Source organism: Monomorium pharaonis, chromosome 5 (genome assembly GCF_013373865.1).
Source record: "Monomorium pharaonis isolate MP-MQ-018 chromosome 5, ASM1337386v2, whole genome shotgun sequence".
Taxonomy (NCBI): domain Eukaryota; kingdom Metazoa; phylum Arthropoda; class Insecta; order Hymenoptera; family Formicidae; genus Monomorium; species Monomorium pharaonis.
The window spans coordinates 12,199,176-12,214,889 of NC_050471.1; the positions used below are offsets into that span (position 1 = coordinate 12,199,176).

The 15,714-nt window shown below is 41.9% G+C and overlaps 1 protein-coding gene across 1 annotated transcript; it reads left to right on the top strand.

Moving 5' to 3' along the window:
- Positions 1-2,312: 2,312 nt before the first annotated feature.
- Positions 2,313-3,512, top strand: LOC118645600. The gene has a single exon (XM_036287008.1). It carries the CDS (start codon positions 2,313-2,315, stop codon positions 3,510-3,512), a length of 1,200 nt encoding a protein of 399 aa, XP_036142901.1.
- The last annotated feature ends 12,202 nt before the right edge of the window (positions 3,513-15,714 follow it).

Sequence of the window (15,714 nt, forward strand, 5' to 3'; positions counted from 1 at the left end):
TAGTACTCGGCAGCATTTCACCATGCTTACGCTTCTCACCACTGTCACCCATCAGTGACAATTTGTTGTCATAGTTTGTAACGCGTATCGCCAACGGTTGTCGTACGAACCTCATTTTCTACTAAGTAAAAAGGTAGGACCGAACGTCTATTTATATGCGCGCAAAACCGCGAATCGTTCAGTAGCAAAGATATTCGCGCTGTTATCACATCCCTCTGATATTCCTGATTTCAACGGTCCCATACCGTTGATAAAGAATTGTAGCGAATGCCATCGGGTTGTGGTTTGTTAAATCGCTTGATAAACGCGCTTCCTTTCGAGCTACATATCCCTGGATATCAGTTTTGCGGTCCGGGAACACACTTGAAAAAACGATTAGCCAGAGGCGATCAGGGTGTAAATCCATTGGACGCAGCGTGCCGCGAACACGATATTGCTTATTCTCATAACAACAATCTCGCTAAACGACACGCGGCGGACAAGGTACTCGCCACGAAAGCATTAGGACGTGTAATCGCAAAAGATTCAGCTCTAAAAGAGAAAGCTGCTGCTGCTGCTGTTTGGGCAGCTATGAAAGCTAAAACAAAGATTGGCATGGGCATGAGGAAGACGACAATGAAGAAAAAGACAACGAAAAAAAAACGAGTACTTCCAACAGCAAAACGAGGCGGCATGTTACCGATTCTACCGTTATTGGGCGCACTCGGATCCATAATCGGTGGAGCGGCTAGCGTGGCAAAAGCAGTGAATGATAGTAAAGTCGCGCGAAGTCAGCTCGAGGAGTTACAACGTCACAATCACACGATGGAAGGTCGTGGTGTATATCTTGGTCCATACACAGGTGGAAAGGGACTGTACCTCGCTCCATACAAATACGGAAAAGGTGTAACAGCGAAAGGAAAAAAAAAAAAAAACGTCGAAAAAACGCTAAAAATGCCTGTGGGTGCAATGACAAATGTGCAACTGCAGCAACTGGCTATTCGTATGCGTATTCTATACTTTAGAGATGTTTTCATGCGTAACGCATTACCGATAAGCGGTCCACGACGAAATGAGAGCGGTATCGTAAACCTGGATGATGTGACGGGTCCCGGTACTCATTGGGTAGCGTACGCAAAGAGAGACAATCACGTGATATATTTCGATAGTTTTGGTAATCTTCGACCACCTAAAGAACTTGTACGATATTTCGGAGACGGTGTGACAAAGATAGAGTACAATCGAACGTCCTATCAAACCTACAATCAGAGCATTTGTGGGCAATTGTGTTTACAGTTTCTCCGAACGGTCGATGCGTATGAATTTAAAGCTCGACAGCATGCGAATTAACTCAGTATTCGTTGGACGGTTTTTCAATCATGTCGTTGATACTTACGTTAACTGGGAAGGACAGCGTCCTCACTACAACATACTTTCCAATTATAGATTTGAGCGATGACAATTACGAGCTCGGTCTAATGAACTTTGAGACTTACAACACGATTCCAAATGTAAATGCTTCGAATAATAAGTTTTACTTTGATGAAGAAGATGTGGAAATTACGATTCCCGAGGGATCGTACGAACTGCAAGCCATAAACGAGTTTTTGAAACACAAAATGCTGAAACGTCTGGAATATGCAACTAATGATAATGAAAAACAAGATGATGGTAGCGTTACACACATATCGCATGATGACATCCCAATTGAAGACAACGATGTCGATAAAGATAGCGGTGATAAGGATTTCCCGATAGTACTTCGCGCGAATAACAATACGATGAAGAGCGAGATAATATGCGCCTGTTGCTAGGATTTTCTTCAGATCGTATATTAAAGCCGCGAAAATGGTATAAATCAGATTTATCAATTAAGATTATCAAGGTAAACATTATTCGCATAGAATGTAACGTGACCTCAAGCGCATACAGTAACGACAAACGCGTGCATACGATACACGAATTTTCTCCGAACGTGGCACAAGGATATAAGATCTCGGAAACACCGAGGCAGATCATTTATCTGCCGATCACCACACGGAGCATTTCAGATTTGACGATACGCGTCGTCGATCAGCACGGACGATTGCTTAATTTTCGAGGAGAAGAAATCACCGTCAGATTGCACGTACGACGACTACGACGATAACGCTTGTGTAGACGCAGCGTGAGATGCTCGTATTGAACGGGCACGTAAAAGATAACACATCGTTTACAAAACCGACATTTAGTAGTAAATTTCAATCATCAAGAAAAGAAGTTTGCACTGAGAAAAAGAAACTTATCGCGTCAAACGTTGCATTTCTTCAATCTTTGGGATTCGCAGTACGACAATGACGGACATTTTAAACATCGAGAATGAACCGATCTTCGATGATCGCATCATCAAGATCGAGACTCACACGTATAATCCGTTTGCCAATACAACGTTTGATCACAGTGATGAGATAAGAATACCTATACAACATCAGGATTTATACACGTTACCGTCTGAAAGTTTTCTATACATCGAGGGAAAAGTTACGATAAAAAAAACAGTTACGGGATCTAGTGTGACATTGGGGAATAATTGTATCGCGTTTATGTTTGATGAGATTCGATATGAACTTGACGGTGTAGAGACTGATCGTAACAGAAACGTTGGAATAACTAGCACGCTCAAGAATTATATGACCATGTCAACTAACAGAACCAAAATTGCGAATAACGCTGGTTGGGATCCGTGGTATCATGTAAATGGATACTTTAATTTTTGTGTGCCACTTAACATGCTACTGGGATTTTGCGAAGATTACAAACGCGTGGTGATTAACGCTCGTCACGAGTTGATCTTGATACGCGCACGCAACGATAATAATTGTCTAGTCGGCGATCCAGCGCAGGAACCAGAAATTGAATTATTCAAAGTACAATGGCGAATGCCGCATGTGCTGTTGAATGAGAGAAATAAACTGTCGATGTTGCGTGCTCTGGAAAGCGGGCGATACCTCAGCATGGCTTTTCGCTCATGGGATCTGTATGAGTTTCCATTATTGCAACGCACAACCAAACATACATGGGCTATCAAGACCGCTACTCAGCTCGAGAAGCCGCGTTACGTCGTCTTCGCTCTGCAGGCTGGTCGGAAGAACGTCATGCTTGAGGACGCGAGTCGATTCAATGATTGCAAACTGACAAATGTAAAACTGTATCTGAACTCGGAATGTTATCCGTATGACGATATGAATCTGGATTTCGATAAAAACAGATGGGCAATTCTGTATGATATGTATACACGTTTCTGTAAAGACTATTATGGGTATGATAATCTTGAGCCGAATCTATTTGTCGCGAATTTTCGACAAAAAGGTCCGTTTGTGATTATCAATTGCTCTCGACAAAACGAATCGATTAAGAGTGCAACTGTAGATGTGCGTATAGAATTTGACTGTAAAGAGAACGTACCCGCGAGCACCACCGCGTACTGTCTCATCATACACGATCGCATAGTTCAGTACAATCCGTTGACCAACGTTGTGCGCAAAATTACCTAAGATGACGGCGATGACACCACCACACTTTTCTCCGGAAAAATACATTTGAGATGATATAAGAATGTATAGCGCATTGATGTGGATCAGTCTTCTCAACGATAACAGTCATGTCTGTACCAACGTTTGTGGATCTGCAAGGCTTCATCGTCAGGGGAAGCTTTGTCGTGAAGGAATTTGCCTCTCTCAAAAATGGCGTCGAACTCTCACATTACATTTTTCAACATCCCATTCCGTGGCATCAACTTAGCAACGCTGACAAGCGCTTGGCATCATGGTTGCTTACGCATCATCATGGAATATCATGGGAGGGTGGAATGATTCCATACAGAATGGCTAAAAACTTGATTACAGCAGCGCTGATGAGGAATGAAACAACACCCGTCATATACGTTAAGGGATGTGAGAAACGAAAATGGTTGTTGGACTTGCTTCTGGACGAGGACGCTAATGTCGAAAATATCGAGGTGCATTACGAAAATATAAAACCTCTAAATAAAATGGATGTTACGCATACTTTACGTTGTCGGAATCATGTGAACAATTGCGCTTTACAGAATGTATTTAAACTGTATAATTGGTGGTCTAATAATAAAAAATAAAAAAAAAATATATATATACAATCTTTTACTTTACTTTATTTTCCCCATCATATTTCCCTTTTTTTTTCTCCGTTTAATAAAAACTACATTTAACAAATTAAATTAATTTTATATATTAGGATAATTGGTAGGAGATAGGAATAATTCTTAAATAATTTTTAACATTTATATAAAAACATATTTATTAATTATGTAAAGCATCATATACAATATTATCGGATGCATAAGTCACTAGTTCGCATTCTATGATACAAGTTTTATCGTAATTTTCATTCAGAATTTTTATAGCATCATACTTATTAGTAACATAATTTTGACGCAAAATAGTAATAAACTTCTTATATTTATTGCTTACACTATAAGTATTTTGATATAATTGATTATATACAGATTCAGCGCAGTGTTCGAGATTAAGTAAAAATTGTACAGTTGATGGTTTCATATATATACAGGTATTACACAGTGTTAATTTTACGATACCTTTATCGTGTACGTTTACAATTTCTATTACTAAATCACAAATAAAAAGTCTCGAAGATGGTATAGTTGCTCGTACGAGTTCTTCAATATTCACACGTCTCTCGATAAATTTTTGCCATGTTATAAATGGCAAAATTAGCTGATTTCTCTTGTTGTCGCCAAGAATCATCTCCACAAAAGGCTCAGACCCCACGCTGATCCCCATTTCAAGTACTTGTACCCTGTAGTGGTCAAAGCAAACCTCCTCCCTAGGATACGTGGAGTATGGCGCGGCTGTGATTTTCTGTAAAAAGAATAAAGCGAGTTATAGAAAAAAATTTTTTTAAAATATAGAAAACAAATATTATAAATTTAAAATTATAAATACTTACGGTTTATCATGAGCTTCGTTTTCCTGGATTGGAATGTAGTAGTTCATCTTGTACGTTTTTTTTTTTTTTTAATCTTCCACCGATCGACTCAAGCAGCCAACGTTATCCTTTGTTGTCCGTCCGGTAATAAGCGACTGTAGTGAGGATGATTAAACTTTTGTAATGGTTGACTGAGATTGAAGCTCTTCTTCTTATACGGTGCGCCCCTCCAATAATAGTGGTAGTAGTGGTGGAAATGGTGACTATTGTTCTTGAAAAATGCTGCTGTTGTGACTGTGGCTATTGTTGGCTAGTTGTAAATAATTTTTCTTAGATTTTTTTTTAGTAAATTTTTTTCTTAGTTTTTTCTTAGTTTTTTTATTTATTTATTTATTTTTTTTTTAAATGTGTGCAGACCGGACACATATTGCATGGAAATAATATGTATACTGGTTTACGACAATTAGAGCAATATTTGCCGCTAATTGCCGTAAACCTGTCCGTAAGATGTTGACGGACGGCGAACATTTTGTCTGCGTCCATATACACCACTCCAATCATGCATTCAGCACAAGCCGTGTATGTGCCTGTGCCGTATGTCTGCTCGGTTTTATAGTATGAAAAAATAGCACAATGTTTCGTTTCTTCGTTTAACGCTCGTAGTTGTGCAATTGAAACATCTTTTTCATGCGTTTCCAGGAACTCATCACTGCAGTCGCTTAAATACTGACTGTCTTCGGACAGCACGCTCTCGTTATCCTCTTGTTCCTCCTCAAGGTGGAAATCCGGCACATTTTCATCAAAATCATCGATGATGTTAAAAAAATTCTCGTCGTTTATATGATGTTGTACGATGTCAGCAACGTCGATTTGTTCATCCATATTTACATCCATATTTATATTTTCTTCATTATTTGCATCTATATTTACATTATTTACACAATGTACATTATGTACATCTTCAATTTCGACTTCATCATCATCGTCCGCGATGTCGATGATTTCGATGTAATCATCATCAGCGATGTCGATAACTTCGATGTAATCATCATCAGCGATGTCGATAACTTCGATTTCCATATCACTCATTTTTCGGAAAAACTATATCTTTTACTAATCACACTTGAAAACTAGCTGCACACAGACTTCAGATAAACTTGCTCAGAAATAGACTTGAAAACGTCTAAGGGATGCTCTAAGAGTCTCACCTATATATACTTATGCTATTTGTAAGTCACATGATCTTTGAAAAGAATTTCGAAAAAGAGAAAGCTAAGATTTATTATGTTACTATAGGTTCAATTGTATCAAAGAAATTTTTCAGGTATAATATTAAACGCAGACTACAGTATCCGCATGTTATTTTATTTTATTTATTTATTTATTTAAAAATTTAAAGTTTTTATGTTTGTAAAATCTAGCAGCCTGATATCAGCGCTCGCTAGCAGCCAAGATAAGGGCGCTGCTTATACGATTAGTGTAGTGGGTAGTGAGGCCCGATTGCGCGCATAAACGGTCGGACACAGTCCCATAGCGGGCAAGAGAGAAAGAGAGAGCAAACCGTAACTGGGGTGGAATATACATAATATAATTTTTATTATTTAATTATTTATAATTTAAATTAGAATACATATGCATATGTAATCTAACTCAAATTATAAATAATCAAATAAAAATTACATTACATATATGAAATAATGATAAAGTCTCTTTACCTGAGCGGCGGTGGTGATGAGCACAAAAGACTTTCGAAAACATGTTGAGACAAGTTTCTCATTGGTTAGAAAAACAATAAACAAAAGAGTTTTGAAATTTATGATAGGGTAATATGTTATAGAGAAATAATAAAGAAAAAGAAGTTTGAAATTTATGACAGGGTAATTTGTTACAGAGAAACAATAAACAAAAGAAAAAAGAAAGTTTGAAATTTATGATAAGATAATTTGTTAAAAAGAAACAATAAACAAAAGAATATTTATGACAGGGTCATTTGTTATACAGAACAAAAGAAAATTTATGACAGGGTCAATTCCCAGCAAACACAAAGTTACATGTAACGTGCTTGTTAGTTGTAATTTCCCACTCAATAACATAATTGCAATATAACACACGTGTTATATTACAATTACATTGTTGAGTGGGAAATTACAACTAACAGGTACGTTACATGTAACTTGGTGTTTGGTGGGTTGTTATACAGAACAATAAGAACAAAAGAAAATTGAAATTTATGTGACAGGTCAATTGTTATACAGAACAATAGGAACAAAAGAAAATTGAAATTTATGTGACAGGTAATTATCCCTTCCCCCTTCCCCTTCCCCCTTCCCTCCATTCTATTGTTTGGGTCAGAAACTCTCTTAGTACAACTACTGATAATGTTGCAAGCAACTTTAAATAATTCGCACCATGCTTAGATACTCGACTAAACTAAAAATAATGTAACAAGCAAATTGAAATAATTCGCACCATGCTTGGATACTCGACTAAACTAAAAATAATGTAACAAGCAAATTGAAATAATTTGCACCATGCTTGAATACTCGACTAAACTAAAAATAATGTAACATTATTAGCTAAAGGCGATAGAGGTATAAATCCGCTGGACGCAGCGTGCCGCGAACACGACATTGCGTATTCTCGGGGCAACGAGCTCGCCGACAGACACGCGGCGGACGAAATACTCGCTGCGAAAGCACGAAAACGCGTAATCGCGAAAGACTCGGCTCTCGGAGAAAGAGCAGCCGTTGATGCCATCTGGGCAGCTATGAAAGCCAAGACAAAGATAAGTATGGGTATGAAGAAGAAAAAAAGGATAACGAAAAAAAAAACGTATACTTTCGACAGCGAGACGAGGCGGCATGTTACCAATTTTACCGATGTTGGGCGCGCTCGGATCATTGATCGGCGGCGCGGCCGGTATGACGAAGGTGATAAACGACAGCAAAGCTGCGCGACGTCAGCTCAAGGAGCTGCAACGTCACAATCGCGCGATGGAAGGGCGCGGAGTGTATCTCGCCCCGTACAGAGGCGGACGAGAACTGTACCTCGCCCCGTACAAGTGCGGAAAAGGTGTAAAAGCGAAACGAAAAAATATGTCAAAGAGGCGTTAAGAATACCCGCGGGTGTGACGACGAACATGCAACTACATCAATTAGCAAGACGATTGTGTATCCCATATTTCAGAGGAGTGTTTATGCGTAACGCGCTACCGACGAGCGGTGCGCGTCGAAACGAAAGCGGTATCGTAAATCTGGACGATGCGGAGGGTCCCGGGTACTCACTGGGTAGCGTACGCAAAGAGGAGAAATCACGTAGCGTATTTCGACAGTTTCGACAATCTGCGGCCACCCAGAGAACTCGTACGATATTTTGGGGACGATGTGACAAAGATAGAGTACAATCGAACGTCGTATCAAACTTACGATCAAAGGAATTGCGAACAACTTTGTCTGCTATTTTTACACTCGATTTAAAGACCGACGTTGCGCTGTTTAATCTCAGTATTCGTTCAAACATACTGACATTTACGCTGAGCGGTAGAACAGCATTCTCGCGGCAAGCTACTCTCCGGCTATCGATTTGAGCGACGACGATTACGAGCTCGGTTTAGCAATCTTTGAAACATATAACACGATACCGAACGTGAATACTTCAAACAATAAATTTTACTTTGGCAAAGACAACGCGGAGATTACGTTTCCCGAGGGATCGTACGAGTTGCATGCCATTAATGAGTTTTGGAAACGTGAGATTTCGCAAATACGTCCGCGACGTGATGTCACGACTGAAGGCAGTAATGGCGGGGATAAAGATCCGATAACGATCCGCGCAAACTATAATACGATAAGATGCGAGATCAGATGCGCACACAAAATAAATTTTGGCAAACCAAACAACATCGGCTCGCTTCTGGAATTCACATCGAAACGTATACTAGAACCGCGAATATGGCATGAATCAGACGTGTCGATCAACATAATGAACGTAAACATTATCCGCGTAGAGTGCAACGTGACGGCGGGCGCGTACAGCAACGACAAAAGCGTGCACGCGATACACGAGTTTTCACCGAACGTGCCACCTGGATATAAGATCTCGGAAAGGTCGTCGCAGATCATTTACCTGCCGATCGTGCGGAGCGTTACGAATCTGACCATACGCGTGGTTGACCAAAACGGACGATTGCTCGATTTTCGAGGAGAAGAAATTACCGTCAGATTACATGTTCGACGACGGCTGCAACGATAACGCGAACGTGAGATGCTCGTACTAAACGCGTCGGAATGCGCTAGAAAAATAAACATCTTTACGACGAAAACACCAACGTTACAGCAGTCATCAGATACTTTTGCGACGACATTCGATAATATTCGATCATCCGACTATTCCAAGAAAAAGTGGCTCACCGCGTCGAACGTTGAATATCTACAATCTCTGGGATTTGCGGTGCGACAATGGCGGATATTTTAAATATCGAGGACGAGCCGATCGCATCGTCAAGATCGAGACTCACATGTACAATCCGTTCGCCAACACGACGTTTGAATACAATGATGAGATAAGAATTTCTATACAACAACAGGATCTTTACACGTTACCGCACGAAAGTTTTCTATACGTTGAAGGAAAACTTATAATAAAGAAACCAGTTGCGGGATCTGATGTGACATTGGCAAATAATTGCGTCGCGTTCATGTTCGATGAGATTCGATACGAGCTCGACGGTGTGGAGATTGATCGAAACAGAAACATCGGAATAACCAGCAATCGATAATCTCAAGAACTATGTAACTATGTTAACTGCCAGAAGCGTAATCGCGAGGAACGCCGGCTGGGATCCGTGGAATCCTCCGAACGGATACTTTAATTTTTGCGTACCGCTCAACATGCTGTTGGGATTTTGTGAAGATTACAGACGCGTGGTGATCAACGCTCGTCATGAGCTGATTTTAATACACGCGCGTAACGATAACAATTGATAAAGATTGAATTACTCCAAGTTCAGTGGCGAATGCCGCACGTGTTACTGAACGAGATAAATAAACTGTCGATGCTGCGTGCTCTGGAAAGCGGGCGATATGCATGGCATTTCGTTCTTGGGATCTATATGAGTATCCTTTATTGCAAAGCACAACCAAACATTCGTGGGCCATCAAGACTGCTACTCAGCTCGAGAAGCCTCGATACGTTGTTTTCGCTCTGCAGGCTGGTCGGAAGAATATCATGTCTGAAAACACGAGCCGATTCGATCATTGCAAATTAATCAACGCGAAACTCTATTTAAACTCGGAATGTTATCCGTACAATGATCTGAATCTGGATTTCGATAAAAATAAATGGTCGATTCTGTACGACACGTACACATTTCTGTAAAAATTATTACGGATATGATTATCTCAAACCGAATCAATCCGTCACCATGTTTCGACATAATGGTCCATTCGTGATTATCGATTGCTCTCAACAAAACGAATCGGTCAAGAGCGCAACCGTGGACGTACGCTTAGAATTTGAATGCAAAGAAAACGTACCCGCGAACACTACCGCGTACTGTCTCATCATACACGATCGTGTGATTCAGTACAACCCGTTGACCAACGTTGTGCGCAAAATTACCTAAGTGCGGCGCCACTTTTTCTCCAACACAATATCAAGATGATATAAAAATTTATAACGCGTCGAGACGCATCACAGTATTCTCAACGACAGCTGTCATGTCCGTACCAACGTTCGTGGACCTGCAAGGTTTCATCGTTTGGTGGAGAATTTATCGTTAAGGAATTTGCCTCTCCCAAAGATGGATTTGAACTCACCCATTACATATTTACACTCAGCTATCCATGGGAATACCTTACCAAAGCAGAAAAACGTCAGGTGTCATGGTAGAAAGTGAATCATCACGGAATATCATGGGAGGATGGATTGATTCCGCACAGCATGGCTACAGATTTAATTACAAAGGCAGTGATGGGTACAACTGCAACCAATGATGAAATTGTTGTGTACGTAAAGGGATGTGAGAAACGAGAATGGCTGCAGGACTTACTCCTGGACGAGGCGAAAGAGCTAATGTCGAAAATATCGAAGTGCATTACAAAGACATAAAATCTCTAAACAAGTTGGACATTACGTACACCTTACGTTGTCGGAATTATGTGAACAATTATGCTTTACAAAATGTATTTAAACTGTTTAATTGGTGGTCTAGCAATAAAAAATAATTTTTTTGTGTTGTGTATTTTTTATATTTCCATTACCCGTTTATATTTCCTCTTCCCCATTTTATTAATTAAAAGTTTTTTTAAGTTAGAATAATTAGTAGGAAAAAATAATTCTAAAACGTTTATACAAATACATATTTATTTATTATTCAAAGCATCATATACAATATTGTCTGATGCATAAACCATCAGTTCGCAATCTACGAGCGAAGTTTTTACACATATTTCATTTAAAGCTTTACAGCATCGCACTTAAGTAGTATATGGAAAGCTATGGGGCGTCAAAACAAACCCCCACTCCTCGCCCTCACAGCGGGGGGATGTCTGGCACAGCAGGGGGTGTCTGGTGGTGTGGTGGGGGTACCTAGTAAAGGGGAGAGGAAGAATGGAGCGTTCTGATTGGTTGGAGGGTGGGAGGGGCGTGGTTCATTGGAACGTGTTGATTGGTTCGCACCATATTCACCAAAAGCTGATTGGACACCCCCGTACTACCTAGGTGTTTGAATAGAGGGTGAGGGTGGGGGGTGTGGTTTAATGGTGCGTTTTGATTGGTGTCCCTTTAGCTTCCTTGAGTCTAGATTTATAACGCTATAAATACTACTACATATTTTGTATAGAAAGGGTCGGGTATTTTGGGGCCTAATGTCCCCGACAAAATGGCGGAGTTTGGATTCGCGTGTCTTGCTCGGCGGGGGTGCGGTCCGGACAGGTGTGCGATATTGTGATGAGACGAATGAAACACAATAGGGTCTAAGAAGCGTGACAAAGGTGGTATTGTAGGAGTGTGTTACAAAGGAGTGACGTTTTATGATGGGAAACATTTTGTAGGTTTCGAGAAGAAATAGACTGGGTAGTTGAGTGGACAGGTGTCGATGCAGGTCGATGCAGGATGACGCGGACCCGTTCCACGGTTTAGAGTGGAGATGTCGCGCAGATTGTACTCATGAAATTTATAGACTATAACGTATTGTTGTGAGTGCATCACACTCACATACGGCATGTTGCAAGCGATAGAAGGTGTCAAATGACAGCTCGCGCGCGGACCTCGCCCGGCCTACCGGGCGTCGCACCGGGAAATGCACCCGGTTGCTTAAGACTTAACACCCAAAATCATCTAATTTTGGGGTGGAATCCGCGTAGCCAGCAATTGCTGGCTAAGCAAGTACACTGTCCAAAGGCCAGTGATCGCGGAAGTATCTTCCCCGGTCATACGCCCAAAAACAGTGTATATAAACACCGAGGTACAGACAACGAGCGGGCTTTGCTACACAGTATACAGCGACGAACGTATGTCGCTCACTCTCCTATATTTGTCACGGGTATCAACGAATTACGTCAGTGTAACTCAGTGTAATCAAAATATTAAATATATATATATATATATATATTGATATACGACACACGGCTACAATCTCTCAAGAAAACTGACCCGAGGAGTAACGACAGCGATCCCAAAATACCTGTGACCCTTTATCCACCAAAGGGCCACAACAAAACTGGTGGCAGCGGTGGGATCCACTGTCGAAAAACCTAAAAGGAAAATACTCCCTAACGGACACAGAGCCAAGAAGAGAACAGCCAAAAAAGAAAAGAGCGGAAACCGATCAGAGCGAACAAAACTCGCCGAAGTTCCTGCACAACGCAGCCGAGCCGATCAGCTGATCTGCGGACTCGAGATCCAGCAAGGAAGACAGCCATCGAGCCAGAGCTCCGCCATCGGAAAGCGCAACAGCGATAGCGGCGTAATCGGAGAAGACACCGACCTACCGCATCGTGACTCATCAGCCAAGCGGCGAAACTACGGACAGCATGCAGCGATATACTGCGTTAATGTAAGTCCGAAAAATTATTCCTGTAATGCGAAATAAATTATAAGTGAGCGCGTCCGAAAAACCCCGAAATACGCAGGCCCCCGGTAACCTAGTTATCGAAAAACAACCGTAGAAAGTAATTAGCATAGGCGAATGTCCGACGATAGAAACTCGCCTATACGCAACGAATCGTGGCTATTCAGCGAAGCTGCGGCGCGATCAATACATTATTTAGAATTAGATCTTGTCTGGCAAGCGGCCCAAGCCCTTCGCGAGGATCGGAATAACGTGCGTAGAGCTTTAGAATATCCCCCCGAAGGCAATAGCGAGTTACCCGAACACGTGGTACGCGAGCGAGAATTTCCCTTCGCGAGTCTCGATTCAAGCCTATTTGAAAACGCGACACGACAAGACCGCGAGATCAGACGGACGAGACCATACATTAGCCGGACCCCGAGTCGTGTATCCTCACGAGGTGAATTCTCACTGACCTCGTACGATTCGGATATATTTAACCCGGAAAAAATTCTCGAACGATACGCAATGAGTGCCAACGAACAAGCACAGCCATCGGGCGCTCAACAAACGGAAGCGCAACAATTTATAGCTGACGCGGAGAGAGAACTTCAGGAATTACATCAAACACTCCGCGAAAATCCGGCCGCCAGGGCAGCACAACCCAACGTAGCGCGAGAAAGAGACGACGAAGTCCGGGACACGCTACGTGCGGTAATTCAAGAAATCCGTCGGTTACAAATGGATATAGATGCCGTGCGAGAAACACAACTGCACACGCAGCGCATTAACGATTATCGCCCATCGCGACCGAGCCGAAGAGATACGACCATCATAGACGACGATGACGTTCGACGATCGAAGAGGCCGCGGGACACTACCGTTAAAGGAAGCGCGTTGCATGATCCCAGAATTCGATGGGAGTGCAAGCAAACTACAAGAATTTTTAAGCAATGACATACGCGCTAGAAAACATTGACCCGGCCAACGAAGTGACTCTATTAGGAGCGATATTATGCACCAAATTAAAAGGCCGTGCAATGCTGGATTTCCAAACTCGAAAAGTCCGAGATTTTAAGCAGTTAAAAAACGAGCTAGAAGCGTGTTATGCTAGTAAGAAAAGCACCACGCATTTACAAATCGAATTCAACACGCTCAAACAAAAGCTGGAGAAAATGCGCGAACATATGGACTCCGAGCCGATAAGTTAACGATGGACTTGTACGAGTCTATGATAGAGGGTCGACAACACTACACAACCGAAAACAAACGCGCAATATTAAATATTTTGCAGCAACAGGCGCTCGAAAATTACCAAATCGGACTTAACGACGACATGAAAGCCGTAGTCCGATCGAGCGGATATGCGACATTGCAAGAAGCAATAGCCGCCGCTAGCGTGGAAGAGCGGATAAAAGAAACGGCCACTAACCGATCCAAGCCGAAATATAATACGCTTGGCGGAGACAATTACAAAAATAAAATACAGTGCCGGAAATGTGGAAAACTGGGGCACCATGGCAAAGATTGCCGAAGCAGCCGGTATGCAAATCGCTTTGCGTTACCGCAACCGGAGAAATCACGCGTCAATGCAGTCGAAAAATTTTGCAAACACTGCAAGAAACGCGGCCACTTTCGGAATGAGTGCTGGCACCTAAATGGAAAGACTATAAATAAAACGTCAAAAAGCCTCCAAGGATCACGACATAATATGAAAAATAATAATACGCGAAAAGCAATTGAATCGCGAAAGAAAAAGAACTCCGATTCCGAGTCCAGTAGCGAAGAAGAAAGAGAATCAGCTGGAAAGCAAGATAAGTGCGCGCGTTCGTATCAAGTCGCGCAAGTAACTCGGGCCGCCCAGCCGAGCAGCGGCCTCGACCAAATCACGCTCCCGATACAGGAGACGCGATCAGGGGAGACATGCTTTTTGATTTGGGCGCGACCCTCTCACTCATAAAAGTCAAAACTTTAAAAGGGAAAACCAAAATTTTTCCCGGAAAAATTACCCTAGCAGGGATAACTGGTCACAAAATGCACACAATCGGAAGCATGCAGGCTCACATTAAACTAGGCGAGCGAGTATTAGAACATACTATGTACGTAGTCAAAGACGATTTCCCCATGGAGTACGACGGAATACTTGAACTCGACTTCATGAAAAAACACCGCGTAGTCTGTGATTACGACAAACAACAATTAAAAGTAGCCGCCGTTACATTTAAACTAAGACCCTGCGCAAAATTATTTTACAGCCGCGCAGAGAGACTATCGTCCGAGCCGTCACTAATCGAAACCAACCCGGAGTAATCCAAGCAAGGGAAACTAAACCCGGGGTATATATCGGCCGATGTATGATCGAACCAAAAAATTTTGCATGCGCAATTAGCGTAATAAGTACAACCGACAAGCCGATAGAAATACGTACTCCGCACGTGACCATAGAAGATCACAATGAAAACGATCATCAGATATACGCTGTTATCGACGAAGCGGAATGTACAGATAAACCGCGGAGCGAACGAATCTGACAAACACTACGCACCCGGCACTTCAACTCGGAAGAAATACAGGCTCTCACACGGATATGCGAAGAGTATCAAGACATATTTCACCTAAGTGGAGAATCACTGACATGCACCGCAGTGAAACATGAGATACGTACACAAGCCGACGCCTCGCCGGTCAACGTACGACCGTATCGCCTCCCTGCAAAGCATAAG

Excerpts from the sequence above, each read along its gene's own strand:
- LOC118645600 (XM_036287008.1), top strand. The coding sequence starts at position 2,313 with ATGACGGACATTTTAAACATCGAGAATGAACCGATCTTCGATGATCGC.